This window comes from Lepisosteus platostomus, chromosome 14, assembly GCF_059453375.1.
Source record: "Lepisosteus platostomus isolate fLepPlt1 chromosome 14, fLepPlt1.hap1, whole genome shotgun sequence".
In the NCBI taxonomy this organism is placed as follows: Eukaryota; Metazoa; Chordata; class Actinopteri; order Semionotiformes; family Lepisosteidae; genus Lepisosteus; species Lepisosteus platostomus.
Window position 1 is genome coordinate 39,284,009 of NC_142624.1, and position 23,610 is coordinate 39,307,618.

The 23,610-nt window shown below is 43.6% G+C and overlaps 1 protein-coding gene across 3 annotated transcripts in view; it reads right to left on the reverse strand.

The window, feature by feature from the left end:
- Positions 1 to 23,610, reverse strand: part of LOC148649490 (activin receptor type-2A) — a 52,558-nt gene that overhangs the window by 10,517 nt on the left and 18,431 nt on the right. The window contains exons 1-5 of one of the 3 annotated variants that reach the window (XM_088606270.1): positions 13,492 to 13,579; positions 12,587 to 12,794; positions 11,153 to 11,262; positions 6,521 to 6,675; positions 218 to 241 (exon numbers count right to left, since the gene is read on the reverse strand). In XM_088606270.1, the coding sequence (XP_088462396.1) occupies positions 218 to 241; positions 6,521 to 6,675; positions 11,153 to 11,262; positions 12,587 to 12,794; positions 13,492 to 13,564 (570 nt within the window). In that variant the 5' untranslated portion in view covers positions 13,565 to 13,579. Of the gene's footprint in view, positions 1 to 217; positions 242 to 6,520; positions 6,676 to 11,152; positions 11,263 to 12,586; positions 12,795 to 13,491; positions 13,580 to 23,610 lie in introns of those variants that run through there. The other 2 variants (XM_088606271.1, XM_088606272.1) reach the window with 2 other exon arrangements.

Genomic DNA, 23,610 nt, shown 5'->3' on the forward strand with positions numbered 1-23,610 from the left:
ATTATACGAGGGGGCAGAAAGGAATCATGCAAGAAACAAAAAGAACTGGAAATGAAACCTTTGAGTTTCAAAATGTGAAAATAATAATAAAAAATGTCAAAATGTATTAAGAGGCATGTCCATACAGAAAGAAATGAAACAAAGGAAATGGAACGGCCAGGTTATCAGTCTTTCCAAACCCACCGAAAAGTTTATGAGTTAATTAAACTTATCTTACCTCTATCATTATATGAAAGGCGTGCTTGTGAAGGAAAGAAAAGAGGCAAAAGAAATTACTGTTTCCAGCGAGGATGAAGTGAAGGCAGATAAAGAGGTTTCAGAGGATGATTGATGATCGAGTTGGGGAAGTGGTGTTTTTTTCCCCTCCTCAGATCTGGAAGAAGCAGCCGGAAATAGTCTCCGACCGAATCAATTCCAACTCTCCGACCTCAGTTTAGCGTATGAAAAATTGAAGTGGGATGACAAATGTCTCAGCCTCATTGTCGATGCACAGGGAAAACAGCTGAACACGATGCAGAGGGAACAGGAGCACTGTTAGGAGTGACACACAGGACTGCATGAACGATGGAGAATTAAGTGTTTTAATCTTCTTCTGGAGTGAAGCCATACATCCTGGCTCTTTATCACTACAGCTACAAAAGCGGCAAGGAACAAAAGGTATAAACTTCTGCTGCTTTCATTCCATTGTGTTCCTACAGAACCTGGCATTTTTAATTTGACCAAAAATAACTTGCAGGCTCACACGCTGTAGACGTCAGTGAGGTTATGAGGCATAACACAACTTGAACAACACATTTCACATTTATCAGAGGTCTACCGTATTGTGTGATAACGCAGCACAAACACACTGTATGGGCTGGTATTGTATCACCTGTGAAATACATACAGCATCAGCCAGAATGAGTGCAACTGTGTTAAAAACATAAGCGCTTGTGTCAGCCTCCTTCATACAAGCGCACACGCTCCGCCTCACTCTGGTTTAAACACAGACCCTCATGGTCGTCTCATGCTGCTCCAGTGCTGGGAGCCAGCTGCTTTGCCCATGAGCAGAGCCCTGCCTCAGGTAATGTCCTGAAGAACGGGAGAATCGTAGCATGGGCGTTAGTTGCCTCGGCACCACTCATCTGCAAATGATTAATGTTGATAAACCACAGCCGCCCGAGCCCTGCTGCTTACCAACCGCAGCAGGTGCAGTACCATCCACAGATCGGCACTGTCCTAGTCACCCAAGGCAATGCTTAGGCTCCTCTGTCATTTGACCGGGTTCACTAAACACGTGGTTACTGCAGGACACAATCGTTACAAAAATACAGGAGTTATGTGCTGTTTCAATTCACAAGTTCCCAGCGATGAATAAACAGACAAAACAAAGCTCGCCGTTGCTCGACAGCGTGCCAGCCCTTGCAGTCGCATGTGAACACGTGCCTGGAATCATTTCTGCTGGATAATTGGAAACAGCTTTCCGAAGTTATGCTCGGCGAGTCATTCCGTGCAGCTTCTCTCCCAGCTCGGGCTGGGACAGCCGCGGACCGGCGGGCGACACTCCTGCTGCAGTGCGAGCAGCTTCCCTGCTTCCCCCAGCGCTCCTCAACACACACAATCACTCACCGGCCCCTTCAGGACCTCACCACCTGAGGCGCCAACTTCGATGAAATGATAAAAACGACCGCCACAATCTCTGTAGGTGTTAGTGTTCAGAAGAGCTATCCGAGATTTCCGTTAAAAAATGAAACAGCTAGAGCTCACCCTGAGAAGGAAACCACAAATAGTGGCATGCTTCTTGTCTTACTGACTGAATTTGATATTTGCATTTTAAATTTCCTTGAAGATGAATGAAAGCAGAACTCAGTTATAAAAACACTCCCAGAGGAGGTACTTGCAATTCCACACGCACACACCCAGCACAAACTGGACAAGACGCTGTAATTATAATCAAATGTTGGGAAAGCATCCGAGGTCAGAAATCGTCTGTTTGGGCCAGCAGCTCCTCTGCTCCGTGAGAAAATGCATTATTGATTAATCATTGATGTTTTGAGTCCAAGCCCTTGTCTTTCTGTAGCTGCAAAAGTGAAAACTTAAACCAGTATAAGTTTATCAAAAATTCCTTCCACAGACACAGAAAGATGAATAGAAGGATTTTGGGGCTTGTGGGTTAAAAGACTTGGAAGTCTATCAAAATCTATTTCAGACAATGAACACACTATACAAAGAGTGGCATCGCCAAGACTCCTATCCTCAAAGAGGGGGGACTGTGCGGCGGCTCTGTGGCTCAGGATCTGCGCCTGCGGCTGGAAGGTTGCCGGTTCGTATCCTGCGACTGGCAGAGGAATCCTACTCCGTTGGGCCCCTGAGCGAGGCCCTTAACCCCAGCTGCTCCAGGGGCGCCGTATAAATGGCTGACCCTGCGCTCTGACCCCCAGCTTCTCTCCCTGTCTGTGTGTCTCATGGAGAGCAAGCTGGGGTATGCGAAAAGACGAATTCCTAATACAAGATATTGTAAATGGCCAATAAAGTGATCTTAAAGAGTCTCGGAGAAGGTATAGCAGACCTGTGTGCTCCAGTGACGCCGGGGAACAGTTACAGGCAGCCTTAGTGTTTTTTTCTCGTCCCTCGAGGGCATTTGTTGGCATGCTGACCTTACTGAATCCTGAAATATGACCTCCATAAGAGTCAACATGGTGTTTTTTTAAACTATATTTGTTACCTTTGCACAACAACGCATGATATTCCTTTTGTTTCAGGTCCCTATTCCTAGATAAATGACAGCACTACATACATTAATCTATTACGTACTACTATTTACCGGCAGCAGAACGTTTGAACTCCTCCCTATCAATCCACCCACTGCACTCCTGCACTATTCCTGGTGCCAGGAGTCACAGCCCCCAGCCTCTGGAACATCAACAGAGAAGGATAACTCACACACCGGGGCTGAGATAAGTACCAGGGAGATCACCAGGTCATGTGAAAGCGGGTTTGAATTCAGGGAGTGTTGTGAGCCAATCTTGTCTGCTCCTGAAGTCTCGCAGTGCACGGCAGTAATTGTACGAGCAACCTGGAACAAACATTCAGTGTCTTTCCCCACTGAAATGAGACATAAGCAGTCCTCGCAGGCCCGGCTTCGCTCTAGAGCTGGAGGCCATATTTTTGGATTGTAAAAAAGAATCTGTCAACAGGGGGCACTGGTATATCATAAAATAAAAAAAACACTCATCCCATTCCCAATCGGTCATTATCTGGTGTTCCATTTCTCATTAATGGTGTGGAGAAACTGCACAATCTACACTCAGAAAACTTTGATATTTCGAGTGCAGGTATGAAAACCCCAAAATGGTTCTACACACGACAAAACAATCTTATGCCCTACAAAAAGATTTTTCTGTTTGATGACATAATCAGGATAGCATCAGCAAAGTTCACACAAAGATGGCTTTTCTTTGCTATGTATAAAGAGCCCTAATTCAAGCATTTCGTTTTGTTGCAAAAAAAAATAAAACCAAATAAAAAACTTCAGAACCCATTAACAAGGTTAAAGTGAACAGTATGAAATCAAAAGTTTGTCATAGCATTCTAAAAGTCATGCGATAAACTACAAAACAAGATATTTAATTTTTTAGTAGTTCAAAACAGACAGCTTTCCAAATAACAAGACAATGACTTTTAATCTTGTTTTAACAATAAAACATTGGCTTGGCTCCATTGTTGTTAAAATTGGATAATGACTCTTTAAATGGCAATTAGCCTTACAGATAATTACTGTACTCCTTTTTCAGAATTCAGTAGGTATTTAGAAAGCTGTAGAATTTTTGAGTGTACATACAGTGTCAGTTTTAGTACTAAAATTGGAACTGTCCATCCACAACAATTTTTTAAAAGTAAGATATCAAGTAATATTTAGCACAATGACATCTCTTTAAAGTTTTATTTAATTGCAAATTAATTAAATAATTTAAGACAAAGGACAAAACCAATTATTACACCCTGGTTGTAATAAACTGGTTAAATTGATATAATTCAATTTTATTCAATTAATTCAATTTATATCAATTCAATTGATAAAATTCAACCTACTACATGCCACAATTAAATGGTTTTCAATAATATAATAAGAAACATCCCTGTCAAATTAGCTTTAAACAAACTAGTACACTCTTAAGAAATGAAACAAACTGTAACAACGACAATAGAAAAGGACAAATTAAAATACTGCAGCCATAACAGCTGGGAGAATTTAGGGATCAAGGTGCGCTTACTGAATTTGGATACTGTTTACATACTTTAGTTACAAATATGATCACAATTTGAGGAAGGTCTTTCATCTGTCGCAGTCTCTGCCCTCCACATGCTGAGTGTAACACAGCTGGCGATGTGAGACTGACGATCCATAATAGTGCACACTACTAAAGAAAAACCGTCAAGAGACTGGAGCTCAGAGCATGGGGGACAATTATCATTATTTTACAACCTCTCATCAGATTGATGGATTTGAGCTGAGAAGTTACACAATAATATACTTTAGGTGGACTCAAGGCTCCTGTCATGAAACAAGGAAATAAAAATGAAACTGCTCTCAACAGAGAACAATGACAGTAAAAAATCTGACAGGCTCTGAAAAGCAAAGCAACGACAACAGACACCTTCCAACAACATTACACATGATTAAGAAAGAGAGCTCCTGACCATTGTCTATGGGAAACAAATATGGAATGCAAAAGCTGTTACACCCTCACGTGACGTAGTGAGTGAACATCATCACACTATGGAACAATATCTGGTTTCCACTGTTTATTTTTGAGTTAAAAAGGGCATGGGAATTTCTCACCACAGGCACTGTGGTCTAGCTAATGGTCGCAACCTTTTCACCATCATCCCACTGAATGAAAACTTAACTCTGGTGTATAAAATGGGAAATACAAACAATGTGCACAGATCGAAGATCACGACAAGCCTGCAAGATCCCAAGGCCCCCTTCAAATTGAAGACGGCCGTGTCCGAGCACTGTTCACACACAGCCAGCTTCTGAGAGGCCCTCGGTCCTGTTCAGTAAACCGAAGCCAACAAACAGCTCCTTTGTATATGATTCTGCAACCTCCATTCTGCCTGGAGCTAATAAATATGTCAGAACAACCTACATATTTCACAGCATTAGTGACAGCCTGTTCCCACAGCACATAATAGAGTTTTTCTTTAACTATTGTAGGCACACACCCTTTAGAAACGCACCCGTAACTATTCTGAATTGAACTGTAGCTACTGTTTCTTTGTGAGGCACTACATTTTAAAAATGATCGCCGACCAGAAGATAAATTGAATTGCAAAAAAATAAAAACACAGAATTGAAATATTTTTTTTCTGCGAATTATTGCTTTGGCCTTCATACCACTTAAACATGTAAATGTCTTTTGTCTGTTTTGTGGGTTGAAGACACGCACCCAGTTGTCTAGTGCGCTTCAGAAAGCAATTCTGGAAATGTTTTCTATTCTTTCCATGACTAAACGTGCCAAAAAAAGAAAACATTCCTTCATGTGATGGTAATAAAACCTTCCTCTGTACCTGCTTCTAGTCAGATTTTAAGTATGACACAGCAATGACACATTTGATCTGTGCTATTACTGACAGCCAAAAAAAAAACTTTCAGTGTTTCAGCGATTGTTAAAGAATAGCTTCTGAAAGAAGAATTACGAATGTGTACAGAAGGTTCATTTCAAAATTTAAACTGTCAATTCTAAAATCCTGAGTGCATCTCATACCAAGCAACCTGTGAATTCACTGTGTTGAATGCAGGGCCCTGTTGAACTCAAGAACTAATGGCCTTATATTGCCCATATGAAGTGAATATACTGATCAGCAGTCCATAATTAAACTGCACTGCCAATGTATATGATCTGAAAACTACTCAAATAAAATTAGGAGAAGCAAAGAGGAAATCTGTCTGAAATCGTTCCTCAATTGCCAGAGCAACTGCAGAAAAAACAGCATTTTTTCAAGTTTTTTTTTCAAGTGTGCCTTCTTGAAGATACTCGATGTTTCAGTGTGGGCCTGGAGAACACTCCTGACCAACACCACTCCTCCCCAAATACTTAAGCCCAGAAGACCTGCAGGAGGAGAGCCACTCCACCCTTCACTCATCCCCCATTAAGAGCAGCCCCACTACACAGCTGTTCGGGGGCAGAAATGGGGAGTTACATCACCCACTGAAGAGAAGAGGAACTTTGGAGTGGAGATGAGCTAGGACACTCTTAAGAACAGTGTCCCTGGGATCTTCGATGACCAAACAGATAAAATACATTTTAGCCACAAGATGGCACCTCCTGCAGCACACATTCCTTGGTCACAGGTCTGGCTAGGGTGCCTGCTGAAGTGACAGAGGAGAAGGAGAAGGAGGAGAAGCAGGAGCAGCTGGAGGAGTAGAATGAGGAGGAGGAGAATGAGGAGCAGGAGGAGAAGGAAGAGGAGCAGGAGGAGGAGCAAGAAGAGGAGGAGGAGAAGGAGGAGCAGGAGAAGGAGGACAGTCACTGACCTGAGTGGGCACCAGGACTGGGGGATAGGCCAGCTTGTGATGCCGGTACATCCAGAAGGAGAAAAGGACGATAGCAGCGATTCCCACGATGGGCACCAGGGAGTACAGCAGAGTGTTGAACAGCAGGGGCTTTGGTGTCACGGGATTGGAGGTTGCTAGAAACGAAACCAGGAGCAAAGTCAAATTAATCAAGGCTAGATGCAACACTAAAATTAAAAAAATCCAACAACAATTATTTTAGATCCAAAGCTACGCGGGTTTTAAAACACAGGTTTTAAAAAACCCTAAAAAATCAGCAGTTGCCAGCTCATGTATTATGCTAAGAGTCCCAGCCGGGTTTGTGAATCCATTTGCATTGTGAGGATTTTCTTTCTCTGCCCCTCCTAACTGGAACTGTAAACAGGCCGTTAAATGACTGATTCTGTGTTTTCACATTCGCAGTGCTCTGGAATAAAGCCAAGTCAGCACCAGGATGTCCTGGCAGAACATGCCCTCCTGCAACGTGCTGAAGCATATGCTATTCTGATCTGATCATATTTACCAGTACCATAAAATCATTTCCTGAAGTGCAATTTAGACCACCTCTAAATTGAGACCAATGTCACAATACAGTGCAAGTAAAAAATATTTCAGTTTAACTATATAAAACAGAAAATCCCCTACAGCCTTTCCATTCAGTGTTAGAATAATTGCTTGGCTTTTGAATAGAAAGCAAATTTGCTTGCTGCCCGTATGTTTGTAGAATGGGACAAAACTAAATCACTTTCTTTGGCATCCTGTAAACAAGTCTGTGGCCCTGTGGTTTATCCAGGGAAACATAAGTATGACAGTAGGAAACCATTCATCACTGCTACTATAGGAAGAGTTCCAGATCCAATTAGTTAAATTTAGACAGCCTGTATTAAACAACTAATACTACTTTAACAAAAATGCTAGTTTCTGAAGAGCCTTCTTCAGTATTCATTAAATCAATTATTTTCTCTGGGAAATGCATGCAACTTATACAGAGGGCATATTTATATATGCATTATAAATGCATATTTATATACAAGTGACAATCTATTCAAGGTCAGTAAATAAAGAAGTGAACAGAGAGGTGAATTTAATCTTGGAGCTATTCCCATTCCATGGGAGACAATGTGATGGATAATAACTAATGTGGTTTCAACCATAAATTACAAAAAGGTCATTTTGTTTTAAAGAACAGAATCACTGTAAATGCACCTGAAAGACAGCAACTCAGTACGGAACAGGTAAGATACAGACACAAGGATGGCTTTATCAAGCCTTGGAAAGGCTCATGGGGCAGAAGATTAAAAAGAGGAACTGTGGCACACAGGATCACACCTGCGTAGTGTGACAACAAACCTCACAAGTGAACTTCACTTTTCTCTCCACCCACGTGCTCATTGTACAGCAGGGTGTTTATTTTAATTTCACTGAGAATCAGTCACAAGGCGCAGTACAATATCATTATCACGTACGCCGCGCTGACAGGACAGGTGTGGTTTTAAGACTGTTCCAGCCAGCCAGCATGACTTCAGCTCCAGCATTTTGTTCTTAAATGTAAACCTCAAGCACAACTGTGTCACCACACATTCTGTCCCCAAAACAGTTCTCTCTCTCTCTGTCTCTTCCCCCTCTTCCCTGAGATCTTGCACATGACTGCTGCACTTTTAGAACAGCTTTGTCTCTCACACACACGTGCCTGCTCCACCAGATCTGCAGGGATAACGCGGGTCAGGTCTTTCGGATTAGTCCTGCAGGCCAGCAACACGCAAATCCCTGGAGTCAAGCCCAGGGCACCACGTGCTACAGGCAGGCAAGGGTTAAACTGCCCCAGATCAGAATTAAATGCAACTTGACACAGACTTGTGTCGTATTCGTCACAAGGTCATAAAGCAATCATTTTAAAATTGGTTAATCTTCATGCAATTTTTCCCCCTTTTAAAACTCAGTGACTCATTTCTACAGATTTATTCAGCTCTGAGTTTCGAGCCGGATTAATAACCTTCTCGCATCACACCTTGTGTGCTTCTCTGGGGACAATCTCCCTGCCAGCTCATCCTCAACAAGGCATGAATTTTAAACACTTCAATGGCAGCTGTTTTTTTTTTCTTGCCACCTTTGCACCAGTTTAATTAAACAACAGAAAAAAAATATACCGCTGGAGTGAAAAACAGGCTGTCAGAATGTAGGACAGGTGTTTTAGGATTCAAAATAAAAACAAAGTAAACAATTTCTGTATAATGAAGCTCTCTAATTGGCATGGAGACAGCTTTTTATCATCGTTAACCATACTTAGCAATTATGGCCACACATCCAATTAAGACCTTTCCTTTACAAGGTAGCTGTTGTTTAATCAACAGCTGAAACAACTTAGCCATGTGATTTCCCCCCCCCAAAAAAAATAACTGCCCTGACGATTCTGCGGCTAGCACTTCCCAGCACCGCTGTCTAAGGTGGCAGCAGGCCAGGAAAGGCAGCCCGAAGCCCACCGCAAGTCGCCATGGCTACCCGAACCACAACCACAACCCCGACGCCGAGCCGCAGAAGAAGCACAGATCCAGCAGGCCGCCGGTGCATCAGTCCATACCTCCCCCGCAGGTTTGTCCCGCAGGTGCGCAAGTCTTTAAGGCACACCACGTCTGAAGTCAGAAATGCGAACGCCACCTCCGGGGTGCGCCAACAGCGCAGTGCACTGAAAGCTCGTTTTACAGACGGGAGTCGCTCCCTCTTCTAGGCTCGCTTCTCTTCCTGAGCGCCAGTGTTGCAAGTAGAAGCAGGAGCATGACAGAGTTTTTAAACTTTTTAATCGGGCGGGGGGGTGCGTTTCCCTCGAGCTACAAACGGACTTTTAATGAAATCGGCTCATTGCTCGCTGAAATTTATTTTAAATAGGTGGTAGTAAGATTTATATTAAAATGAATAAGTTTTCGTTTTCCAGCCACCTGTTCAAAGGCAGTAGTAAGTGAACAGAGATGGCTAACGTCATCTTGAAACTACTCCCTTACCACAGCAGACAAATCGTTGTAAAAAAAAAGATTACGGCTACGACAGTGCATTCATAAAGTTAAGCACAGAAAAGACTGAACTGCAGACTGCTTTCTACAACTTTCTATTCAAACCTCCAACCCCATACAGCCTCATAGAAGGCATTAAAAATTCACTATCAAGCCGTGACCCTTCACGAGTCCACTCCACATCGAAGTTTAATTAACCTTAAAAATAATAACAACAAAATGTTGTTACAGTCGTACTGCAGCAAGGAGATGAGAATTCACAGAAGTGGTGAATCACTAGTTAGTAAACTGGTCAAAGGTTGCAGATGATATCTGACTAGGTGGATTAGCAAACACCGAGGCTGCTGTGAAGAAAAGTTACACACAGGTCTCGAAAAACCCATGAAGGAACCTGATCCGAGCAACCCTCATTCAAAATCGTCAGTAAGCACAAAGTCAACTCGGCACACTGCTTCAGCACCATCAGGGAAACACGAGGCAGAGAGCCCGTTTGGAAACTATGGGGAAGTGTGTCTAAAACAGAGAACAGGACACACTGGGATACAGCTCCCTATCCATACTGTCGAAGCTCCTACTGTGGCTGCTTTCAAGAACAGCTGGATGGGATTCTCAGATCCACTATCCACCAGCAACTCTAAGACGGGTTGAAAGACCCTCCATAGTCTGTAATTATTCTCATGTTCTAATTCCTCCATTCTAACAGTTCCGATCCTAGAAATAAATCTGTTACAAACGTAACTGTGTTCATTAACTATTCCGGATCAGCTGTTTAAAATATTACAAAAGTATCTTGGTGACTAAATCTGCAATTCCCGCAACTATTTTAGAATTATAACATTATGCATTCTTTTTTTAGCGGCAGTAAAGAAAAAAAGTTTTAAAATCCAATTACCACACAATACACCTACAAAAACGCACAGACAACAGACCAGAGAAAAGTTAAATAGTTGATGTTCTTTACAAATATAATACAGCTCCTTCAGCAACTTTTATGACATGACTCATTTTGTCTAAAATACCTCAAATTAGGTGTCAGTAAAACGAGCTGGTTTAGCTTTACCATTTATCCAAGTCATTAAACCTCCATGCTTTCCCAGCAGGAGTTGTGGAGTAGTAGAGGAGTTTATTGCCACATGTACATGTACACTGGAATTCTTAGTTGTGCCAATCTCTCTGGACAAACACAGTACAACAGACAACATCACGCAATGTAGACGCAAACAACACAACCAGAACAAGAAATATGTTGTGGGGCAGTAAATATGCGGTAGTGAGAAAAAAACCATGGTAGTCCATGCAAAAAACGCAGTGTGCAGATGTGTACTGAGTCTGAGGCTGTTGAAGACGTGTACTGCAGTGAGGTTGAAACTGTTCTTGCGTCGAGTGGTCCTTGCTAATAGTGCAGTACTGCTGGCCAGAGCGCAGGGGGGAGAAGAGTTTGTGGCTGGGATGGTTGGGCTTTATCGTGACAGCGAATGGTGCAGATCTCGTTGACTGATGGTAAAACAAAATGAAAATGGATCTTTCACTGGAGAAAGAAACAATGAAACAAAACACAGTAACCCTTCGTTTTATACCGAGACATTTCAGAGTTGACAACACAACTTACGTTGTATTCCCAGCGTTTCAGGGTTGTAAAAAAACTTTTCGTTACACATGTCGCCTTCACAGCAGCAGAAGAAGACATCTGGACTTTCCTTCTTCTCCACGCAGTCATTTCTGCAAGGAGTCAAGAACAGGCAACTGCGTGACAAGTCGGCATTTTCATCTCGGAGAACGTGCTTCACCTGCACACTCCCCAGAGCACTGCCTTCCAGGCAGTAAAACAGCCATCCAGACCTGAACGTCTGAATGCCACCCAGAACAACAATCAGGAAAATGAAATATGTTAGCATATTATCAAAATAATTCAATATTCACAGCCAGTGTGCTGAAGTGGGCCAAAATCATACAATGGAAGCAATTTCACAGCAGATATTAAATCTGTGTAATAAGCTTTAGCAAGGCTAAGTAACACTGGTGTATGCTGGTTATTCAATAAGCTTGTTATTAAAAGGGAAAACATGATGATTTATACAGTATATGTTTAGTTAAGAGCAAAAAAAAACTTGGACTTCATTTAGGGATGTTGACACATTTTTCAGCAGAGGAAGTAATCAGACTTTGACAAGTTGAGACACGTAAGGTGAACATAGTTTATATATTTTTTATTTAGTATGATTTTGTTTAAACTGTAAGATGAACCACAGGAATTCATTTTAGCACCCAGCTCTTCCTAGATGACTAAACTATTTATACTGTATCTCCGATTTAGTTCCCTGTTTTTCATTTCAAATTCAAAATGGATCATCTCCTCAGATGTTCTGCTGCACAAATACCACTTGTCTGTTAAATGATAACAACACAACAAAGTAAGCTGTGTCTGCATGATTCAGAGGAATTTGTTAGTCTGTCAGTTTCTGGTGGAAACACTGCAGGACAAAAAGACCAGGGTCTTTTTCTCAGTTACACTGCTTATTCTATGCACAGAGCTGGCTAGCTGTGCAGACACCACAGTACCATGGTGTAAAATCGGTGACGAAAACATTCGTTTGAAAATGCAGTGGAACACGAGATCACAGGTCAGCCGCTGACCTTGCCCCTGTGATGTGATCTATCAGCTCTTTCTGCTGAACACACTTTGTTTCTCCGAGCGCCTGGCCATTTGCACCAGCCATTCATTTGCAATTGAAGGCTTCAAGAAGCTTGTAAAGTAACATTTAAGCCTGAGTGCTTAGTGCAATAACTAAAGACAAGCAAAACAAATTAAAAACAATAACACTTACAGTAAACCACCAAAGAACCTAACTGTGCATATAACACTTGGATTTCACAGCAAAAATAAAACCTCATTCTGACACCGCTAAAATTCAGTCTAACCACCTGGCCCGTTATGAAAAGAGCTCACAGGAGAATACAGAATCTGCACGAGTTTAGGTCTATATGCTGGACACCATAATTAAAACAACACAAAGTACAAAAGGAAAAGAAACATCTTTTTAACCTGTCGTAACAGTTGATGTCGTCAAGCCAGCAGCCTTGCTTGACAATTTCAATAGATCCAGAGATGTTCTTCCAAGTTGCAAAACAGTGTCGCCTTTTATCTTTCTCCCCGTAACAGGGCTCGATGCCACTGCGATTCGTCCTGTCCTTCTCCCAGCTGGCGTTGTAGTAAATGCACTGCTGTGTCTCCGATCGGCCAAGGATTGCACCTGAAGAGCAGGGGACAAACGAACAATGCTGAATTGAGATCTGCATTAACACTTTTTTCAGTTTTTCCTAGCAACAGGAACATGGAAAACAATTTTGAAGATAAAAATCTGTTCTGAGCTACTGCTGCAAGACTGGCAGTAAAACACAAAAGACTTATGATTAATGTTATTCAACCTGTATCACATTCACGTGAAATACGGATTCTATTAGGTATCGTTAAGAGCCTCGCCATCTACTCATCATCTATATAAAATTAATTTCACACACAAACAGTGCTAGTTGCTGTTGGATAACCTGTATCAAAGCTACGCTTTAATCACATCGAAACACTGGGCTTGGTTTACTGAAATGTGTTAAGGGCCAAGCTCCCTTGTCATGTTCAGCACCAGCAGCTCGGCAAACCCAGGTCCTAATTTCGGAGGCGTGCGTCTTACGAGGAGCCTCACATGACGTCAGTCTCGAACCGGAGCATCTTGCTTGGGCAGTGAAAATAAACGACTCAAGGCGGCAGGCTGGGGACGGGCTCGGGCTTGTGAATTTTTTATCACAAGCGCCCACACCAGATGAAACACCTCCTGATACACCTAATCTGTGCAGCGGAGTCAGGAAGGCTGCCCAATTTGCACTCTCCTGGGGTGTTAAATAAGGGCAAATGGCAAAGCAACCAGAGCGCAATGCTGCTTGTTTTTCCCTCACCCGCATGTGCGCTGGACGGACACGCTCGCTGCACTCTATTACACCGTAGGGCAGCGCGTTCCAGCCCGCACATGCTCTGCCACTACACTCCGGCTTTCCTCCATCACGGCGGCCCACCTGACGCTGCACTGAAACTGAACTGGAGCCTAACACGCCCTCTGGCTCTGATCCCAGAAACCATCCACCATGGCTAAGATGTGTCACACACGAAAGCACAGCGCGTACGGGGCAAGGTCCGCCAGTAACCATTAACAGAAGATCTTTCCTATCACGCTCTGCAAAGCACATGACAGGGCGCTGTAATTAACTCACGCCACAGAAGAAGAAAGCAGCAGTGGCAGCATCAACACAGCTTTAATCTGGAACAGCCCCACCACCGGTGAACGGGGGGGCAGGATCTCCGGGCTTTCAGGCTGCCTGGACCCCCAGGCCTCGCCCCCGGAGCTCGGGCAGGACGTGCGGCGATGAAAGCAGTGCCTCTCCTGAGGAAGGGGGCTGCGGTCACTCTGCTGCGGACCGGAAGCTCGCGCCAGCGTGCGGAACGGAAAGGGCGGCAGCTCAGATGAACGGCACGATTAACCGCCCTCTGGAAAAGAGGCTTGGCAGGCTCAACGGCACCCCGGCCAATTCCTGGTCACACAAGGACCGGGCTCTGCCAGTTTGAGACTCGGGGAAGCCGTCCTCGCCCGGCGCGCCAGCCTCCAGAGCCGAGAGGAGCGGGTGCACCAGAGGCGAGATATCAGCCGCCCTGCCGAACGGCACCGCAGTGGGTGGTGCAATTTGTTAAAGCACTTGCACAGAAAACAAAGCTGAACAGCAAAAAGGCAGGAGAGCCGGGCACATCGCCACTTCCCCTCTGCCGAGCCAATTCCTCAAGTACTGCAGGCTTGATAGCAAAAGTAAATAAGTAAAAGGCATGAAAAGGAATAAAAAGAGATCAAGGGCGAATTTTGTAAAGTTATTGATTTACTCCTGCTGAATGCGGTTCAGGCACTGTATGGTGTGCAGTATTGTTTGTGGAAGTGAGCAGCGAAAGGATTTTAAGGTAAGTGCTTTTCTTTTGAAAAGCAAGAGAAAAGAGCAAATACTGACACCAAAATACAAAACTAGGATGAACTGTGCTAATGCACACTCAGCTTCAAAATGTCAGCAGTGTAAATCTAATACATATGCATCATATGAGTCTTGATACTGAATATATACAACAAAATTACAAGCTACATGCTGTATTGTGTGCAGTGGAGTTTTGTGGTCATGGCGTACAGTAGCTGTGGTACAGAATAATACTGCAATTTTATGATACCAGTATGCAGCACAACAGCAAGTCCAGATTAAAAGTGTATGTTTCAGAAGACAGCTAGGTTTTACACTTTAATTTCCCTTGCATTTCACTCCATAAACACTTCCAGAAATACTGACGGGAACTCAGCCGAGCAGAGCTGTTTATCAGACTGCCTTCTGACTCTCTACAGTAGTATTACTGGCGACATTCTGACACGGCAAAATCATGTTTCTGCGATCCGGGGCCTCCTAAGAACGTCTCCACGCAAGCAGAGACACAGATCTATCGCACACAGCTTCCTTCACACTCTGAAACGCGTTCATTTCGCTCCGAGCAAAACTGTTCAGGACTGCAAGGCCACGGTTTCAAACAGGCTTGTGTGCTGGAGGAATTCGAAGTTATTTTAAAAAGGGCCGTCACCAGTTCATTGAATAAAAACGCGTATCCACTCAAGAGGCGGTCAAAACTCAACAGCCCCCAACTGGACATTGCTCTCTTTGCTCGTCTTCTGAACAGCTGGTCTTCATACCCAGAAGCTGGGGGTGGCAGGCGAGTTGTGACACCTTGAGCTGCTCACATTAATGGCCCGTACACTCCATCTTGGCAGGGCTTGCACCTCCCAGGATGCAACACACATTTCTGGCCCGCGCCCACACCAACCCTGGCACCATCCTTCAGCAACAAGCTCTTGGATATCGCGAAAGTTGGTGCGCTGCCTGGTCTCGACTTGTCTGCTCCTGCCAGATCTCTTCTGTGAGGTTCAATCTACCGGAGAATCGCTCCGTGATCTCTTTCCGAAGTACTGGAGAGGGCGTGGTGCTGGATGAACGCACGAGTGCACTCGTTTGGTTCAGACAGCAGAGCTTAAGGGGGCAAACTGTGCTGTCACTTTAGGGTGGCTGACTTCTAGCTCCAGTAAATTCTTCTTTGGCTGGCATGGCTTGCATGGTCTACCTCTCTCGCCATGAGCCGGAGAGGTGACTGCTGAAGGGCCAAGGAAATACTGGGTGTTTGCCCAACTGGAAGGGATGCAGTCATCACCAATGGGGAGAGCCTTGTACTGCCCACTGTTGAAGGGTATATTAAACTGGACCCAATCGCACTACACAGCTCCACTACCCACTCTGCCTCTGAGCTGGTTGGTGTCAACAAACCCCAGGTGCTCAGAAGGTTGCGGGTCACTGCACCCGTTAATAATCCTCAGGCCCTCACAGTGGGGGAGGAACGCCGAGCACCTCCCTGGCCAGTGGAGCACCTGAAAAGGGAGATCCCTCTCCCTCTCCTCCAGAAGGCAGTGCTGCAGCAGAGCCAGGGCTGGGAAAGTGCAGAGGGCAGCTGGGGTCAGGCAGTGGCCACTGCATCAGGACTCGGAGAGCACCACAGGGCCCAATATGAAGAGGTCAGCCACAGTCAGCCACAGTCAGCCACAGTCTGGCCACACACGTCCACCACCGCCACACAACCCCAGTGGCGGAGTGCCCATTCTGGGTCATCTGATCTGCAGCAGTTTTCTGAAGCCTGGACAGGGGGACTATCCTGACAGACAGCCTCTGGAGGGCGCACTCCACCCCTCCCCGCCTCCAGCACCAGCAGGAAGGCCTGTAAAAGTTTCCAGGTGCTGCTGTTGATCTACCTGTTGTACCCTGGGGTGAGCTTGCCGGTGGTTTGATGCATAAAGGTGAGACTTGAAAGTCATGACTGTAACAGCAATAAAGGATCATAATGCAAAAGGGGGGGTCTTGCAGGCTACAGGGCCTTCTAAAATTCCTTCTAAAAGCTGTATGAAACTGCTGTATTATGTCATTTCATTATACAAATTGTAAGTTTATACGGACCATGCACTTAATTCAAAATGCAAGAAAATAGATCAACTAAATATGAGAAATATAATGCCTCCCTCATGTGACTGTCCTGAATGGGGTGTTTATTATTACGAAAGCTTGCTGCTGTGTCTACTACAACACTTAGTCAATTCACCAAACCATCAAGCCCTTAACACTCTTAACTTAACATTTATGCACTTAAATCAACTCCAGCTGAAATCCCTGCTTTGACATGATTTTACTACAACATGTAAAGAACATGTAAAACAAATGACGAGAACATAATAAATTTGAAAAACAAAAATAGGCAATTCAACCCATCAAACCCATTTAGTAACTGACCCACAGTAATTAATCACGGTAAGCGAATTCACCCACGGATCTCATCCGGCAGTTTCCTGAAAGAAGTACTTCAACAGCATGGCTGGGCAGCTCTTTGTTAAGAAGTGCTCCTGTTCTTGGTTTTAAATGTATTTGTGCATCCAGCAATGCATATGTAGCTCATCTTCCATGGTGTTCTTTACTTCTGAATCTGAACACTGAATCTGATTTTATACAAAGTGTACGAATGTCAGAAATCTAGCTTTATCATCACGGCTTCATCATGTCCGTTGGATTCTAACCTTTGTAGTCTCGTTGGGAGTGTAGCCACCATGCAGGTGTGTCTTCTCTAAAGAAGGAGTCATGTTTCACAAACAACCAAGTCCTGGGATTGTTCAACTTACCATCCTTATACACTCTGTCAACACAGGTCATTGTGAAAACCACAGAGCTTAAAGGAAAGTGTGATTCTAAATACCTTGACTGATATGTACTGGGAAAACTACAATCTTCTTCACCTTCACAACTGAAACAGAAATGCATGTAGATACAAGCTCGGCACCGTTCACCTCCTCACTAGGTTTCACAAGCCTCCCACACGCAGAATATTTAAAAACTCTTCATGTGTACATCGCAATCATTCACTGTCGAAAGGGAAAATGTGTGCTGCTGTATTTAAGGTTGAGCACATTGCAGTGAAAGCATTCAGAAAAAGCATTTTAATGTGCTAGTATATTACTGTTTTGGAATCCAATTATATATTGCAATTAGAAATGCTATAAACTCTATAATGCATCACTGGGACACTAGATTATAAAATAACATTTTATCTTTATTTGTTTTAAGCATAAAAAAAAACTTTCCTGACAATTGTGGCATGGGTCTTGTGATATGAGAAACGTGATATGAAATGATGCACACTGAAAGGTAAACAATTTGGCATTGCATTATGTTTGGACTTGGGAAGGTCAGAGGGCATCACAATGCTTCTTGCACAATGTACATAGACTTGTTAAATACATACAGAGTATAATATGAAAGTGTTATACAGATTCCTTAATGTGTTTAGACATGCCCCCATTTCATCACACTCTTTAGTTTATCTACAAAAATATGCCACACTCTCAGCTTCCACAGTAAATCTTTTAGTTTAAAAATGTAATCCGTAAGGTTTAATCAAATACAATAACAACATATAGGCGATAACAAGAAGCATTCTGCTGATTGTAGAAGAATGCCTCAAGCTAGTTTAACAGAAAAACCTAGAGTTTGAATTAGTATTGTGGTTAGCCAAAACAACAATTTAAGAGCAAGCGCTTAGAGTAACAAAAAAACAATCTCATGTTAGATCTTGGCATATGACCACAAGTGTCAAGATTCATCATGATGAAATTTGTAGTTATTAATTCTACGTGACCTACAGTAATAATGGGCTTAATATTTTACAGTTCAGTCTAATTCAAACATAACGATTTGACATTTTCTTACATGGCAGAGCAGAAGTCTTTGACACTATCAGGGTGTTGCAATTCATGTCAGTTGTGAGCAGTAACAGTTGGCTCAAGGCCTCAGCTAGTGTTTTCTACAATTTCAACAACAGTTGAGTTTTATTACTACAGCTTGGTTTGTGTATTATGTCTCAGGCTTTTTCACAGTGTACACCCATAGCAAGTGGTATCAGAGTGAGCTGTGTGTGCAGTTGACATCCTGATTGCACTGCTCAAGGCCTCACTCAGAAAGCCTGGACCTATCACTTAAGGCATCTGGCTAGCAGCAGGTGAGCCAAGATGCAGGTAAACAGATAATCAAAGGGGTTTTCCACAGACTTACTCTGGTTAATTTATCTCATGGTAAATCATTACACATTATACCCATAATAACAGATAAACATTCAACAGCCATCAACACATCAGAAATGCAGAGACAGAGAACACAAGGGATGAAGACCAGCAGAGAGGGAAACAGAGGTGGAGACAAAGCTGGTGTCATGCAAGAGAGCCTTGTTCTGTTCAGGCTTGGAGACCAGAGTCGCACTCAGTAAGCTGAACATTACCATAGAGATCTTGCTGTCCCATTTATCTCCCATACTGTGGAATCCTCAAGCTAAAAACATTCTCCTAGTTTGGTGATGCATTGTTAGAATAGGGAGGTGGCTTCCCGCACACTTTTGGGAAATTTAGTTCTGTTCAGGATCCATTTATTGGTTATTCAGCATGCGGGTCTTCATGGCCTGGTAAGGTGTTTTCTAGCCTTTGCAGATTACAAGGATATATTCTGGGTTTCTAGGTCTGGAACATACTGATTTATACAAATGTGTTCTCGTGTGATATACTGTTTAGTTGTCTTGGCGACTGTTAACAGATATTTGTTTGTTTTGTCGAAGTCACTAGAGCTGTGCCCCACATTTACCTAACACTACGGACATGAACCTGACCTCAGGTGTTTCAGAAGAGTATGATGAGCTGGCAGACAGTATAGCACTCAAACAAGATACTGCAAAACTAAATATTATACTCCATGGAAGTAAAATAGTATAATCCCTTCTCTGTGTAAGAAGATGAAAGACGTGAAAGGATTAATCTGGAAAATGAAATACTCCTCTAATGTAAATATGACATATATTCTTCCCCTGCTAAAAAATGACTCACCTAACAGTTTAAGGGCACTTTCATTTTGTCCTGACTGATAGAAGTGACAAAACGCTTCAAACTAAAATGACCCCAGATCCATCCAGATACAATGCCAGGTTCAATGCAAACACAGGGAGCCTCAGGCAAAAAAACACGCAGAACAAGTGCAGTAACAGAGGGCTATGGAAAATAATAAGAAAACAAAACCCGAGATAAAATGTGTAACACAATAGCATGTGCATGACTGGCACAGGGTGTCATGGACTTGTCTATAAAACTTCATCGCATAAATGAGAAAAGCCAGAGCTGCTTTAACAACATTTCTGGTAGCTTATTTCATACTCCTACCACTCTTTGCGTGAAGATTGTGCCCCCCGTTCTTAGTTTTAAATGCACTTCCCAGTAGTACTGGGGAAAAAAAGGTAATACTCGGGTATATCTGTTTCATTCTTCACAAATTGAACTATCTGTTCTTCCTGCCAGCACAAGCTTTTTTCCTCATGTCTAAGATTTCTTTATTTTTAAGCTCCACAAATTTTTCATAGTGAAATTGTTAAAGGGAGTGGAGTTAAAATGAAGGTCGTGCGAGTTCATCTCAAACACGTTCAGAAAGAACCCCGTATCTCTGTCTTGCAGATACACCCTTATCTGTTAGGTAGTCACTCACAGCAGAAATAATAAATACACCTGAAAACAAACAAAACATAAGTTTTGTAGGGCTTTTTAGTCAATTTCAGCTCTTGTAACACACAGTACTTTGTCAACATCAGACAAAGCATATTTCTTATACAGGCGCATAAACGCCATTCTATTTTGAACGTACATTTCAACAAAACTGTTCTCACTAAACACCAACTAAAAAAAAAAAACTTGCCACTGTTAGGGTAAGCAGAGGTTTAACCGTCCAAAGACTTTCCTCCTACCATAAATGTTAAAAAGTTCACCTCAGCAGCGTCAGAGACTGACAGGACAATTACACGGACTCCACAGAGTCTAGACTTGGCAGACTTACCCATGAGTTCCTGCCATTAATGCTGCGAGCTCTCATTTGCTGTACTGCAGCCAAACATGATGGAAAGAGGTGGTAATCATAGATTTGCAAGCCAAAACACTGCTGGGTTATGAAGTGCCACTGGCACAATGCTGACCAAAAGTTACTTAAACATAGAAAAAAAGCACGTACTACAGCATCTTGCAAACACAAAACATGGGATGTGCAGAATGTCAGCAGGCTGTATTAAACATACCTAAATACAGTGAACGCAGGAACCCTGATGCAGTAAGAAGCTCATCATAATTAATCAGCCATCGATTACCCAAAAAATTCCTGGTAAAGGTTTTGGCAGCCTGGAGCCTTATTGGAACAGCGGTAGGGCACAGGTAGAACAGGACCACACCTGGACAGGACATCAGTGCTTGTTGAAGGCTGCTGGTCATACAGGTCTTAACCACTCCAGCAGGAGTTTTCTCTGGTACGGTGCACTAAAGAGAGCTGTGTTGCTCCAGGCCACACTGTCAAGGCAGGGGAGAGACCCTGGAGGACTACATCAGATACTTGAACCCAATCACATGGTATAAACATGTGTTATTGGTATTATCACAGCAAACCAAATGAGCAACTTTCCTATCTTGCAGGTACCTTTGGAAAACAGGCCTGAAATTCACCTTCATTTTATGGTAATATGTCAATTACAACAGGCAAATGCATGAAAATCTCTAGAAAGTGTATCAAGATCACCTTTCCATAACAGGACCACAGCTTGAAGACAGGGAAAAATTGAAAATGGCTTCAGGGCATTTCTGCACTATTCCTTCTTTTGTGCCAAAATGCAGTAAGGTATTAAATTCCTTTAATGTTCATGGATTTGATACGAATGTAGCTGCACGATACAGATGATTATGGAAGCTGAACATAAAAATTTCAGAAGAGCTCATTCACCTTGACTGCACTCCCTGTTCTCGCTGAAGGCTACCATAAACACAGCTCATTGCGAGACTCTGCAGCTTTAATACAAATGAAGTGTCTAAATAATGCTGACTTTCTGTTTTACTGGAACAGTCTACCTTTTGTTTTAGCTTTCCTGTTGAAGCAGAAACAATTCAGAATGCCTTGTAAGCCAGACTCAGTCCTGTTTCTTCCTTACAGTAGCTGCATTTTCACAGTGCCCTGTAGCAAAGTAATGGCAGGCGATTTTCAGGTGCAGAGTGTCATATTCTCAAAGCCTTGCATTAAATATTAATTTCAACCCCGCTGTCACCAGCAGACTTTGTCTACTCACTGTTATTACAAGGGTCAAATGGTAGTTGTCTGTAGGAATATCTCCTGAATTCAGGCCTCCCAAAGGTCCTTCATAAAGGCTTTATAAGAACAAAGGAGAGGAGGCCACTTGGCCCACCTAGTCTGTTTGGTGGTTCTTAGCTAATCGATCTAATGAATTCATCCAGCTGCTGCTTGAAAGAATCCAGAGTATCAGATTCAATAAAATAGCTGGGTAGCTTGCTCCACACTCCCAGGTCCCTGTGGGTAACGAAGGGGCTCCTGTTCTCGGTTTCCACTGCCCTTCCATGCAGTTTCCACTTGTGGCCTCTGGTGGGTGTTTGACTGTCCACTGGGCTGCAGACATACTGCACCAGCACACACAGACATCACCTCCAGCGCCTGCTGCACGCTACCAGCTCAAAGGAGGTCGCTTAATTGTTTTCATTTCATGCAGCTCTGATTACGTACTGAGCTATGTGTTCTGCTCTATTTCTAACAGCACTACACTCCTGCAGCCTGGACCAGCTTCTGAACACATGACCTCTTCCTGGCAGGAAGTTGAGAGTGGTACTGTGTCCCACTGTGGCGTGGGACAGTTAGAGGGACAAGAGACAGCCTGTGTCCAGTCTAATCACTGCAAGAACATGCAGATCGCCCTCCCGCGGCTGGTTCTACTCCAACGGCGCCAGGTGCATGTCGCGGGTCGTGGGGAAAGTCCAAGCCAGTCCAGCTGGACCAGCAGGAAGAGGGGAAAGCAGCTGGAACGAGCTGCAGGTGAAATAAAGACCCAGAGAGCCGCCAAAGCCAGCCAGGCAAACCAGCACAAATCCCACCCCGACGTAACCGCCGATCCCTCCCTACAGAGCCCAGGACTGGTCCAGAGTGAGCTCGTGCAAAACAGCACAGAGAGTCGGAGACAGTAAGAATATGCCTCTGATTATTGTGACACATGCTGCCTTATGACATTCTGCCAGAATGCCGGCCCGATCGCAGAAGCTACAATAAGCAAGGCTGGGCTCAGTCAGCCAGCACTGGGCTGGGAGACCTCCAGGGAACACCAGGCTGCTGCTGTACAGTGGCGTGGATGGATCATCAGGGCACGCTCTTCCCTCGCACATTCCCCACTACGGCACAGGGGACGGGGGACGCTGCGTCAGTGCCGAAAAGTTAAAGATCACGATCCTTTACGATTAAAACCGCTGTGTCAACGCTGGTATTCTTTATTATTTTGAAATGGCTGAAAAGGTGGAGTTACAATTCTTAGTAATCTGGAGCATTCAGTCACAGAGAAACATACGTCATCAGCAGCAATAAAACCGGAGCAGAACTAAAGCAGAGGCTGTACGAGGCCCTAACGAGACACACACAGTAATGCAGACTTGATGCTTTAGGACACTGAGCTGTATTTTTTCTACCCGTGTTAAGAGTTTCCATTGAGGGCTCTTGCCAGTTTAAGATGTTTCTACTGAACCGCGACAAATGTTTGGTGTATGTTTACTACAGATACAAACAAAACAAACCAGAGACTGAAAATGCTGGAATGTGTATAAGGCATAATCACATAATACTGTTCACTGCCATCAGGATAATTTACCACACTCCATTTGAGGGGCAAACCCAGATTGGAGACTGATGCAAAAAACGATCGGACATGGAAAATTACATGTTCCTCAACGTTTTCCTCTTAAACACCATCTCTCCTTCAGGAACAGCATGCCCATCCCACTGTTTCTTCTCCTGCGGCCACACGCTCGATTCTCGGGAGCCAGGAGACCAGGACTACAACGGGGACAAACCCAGCCG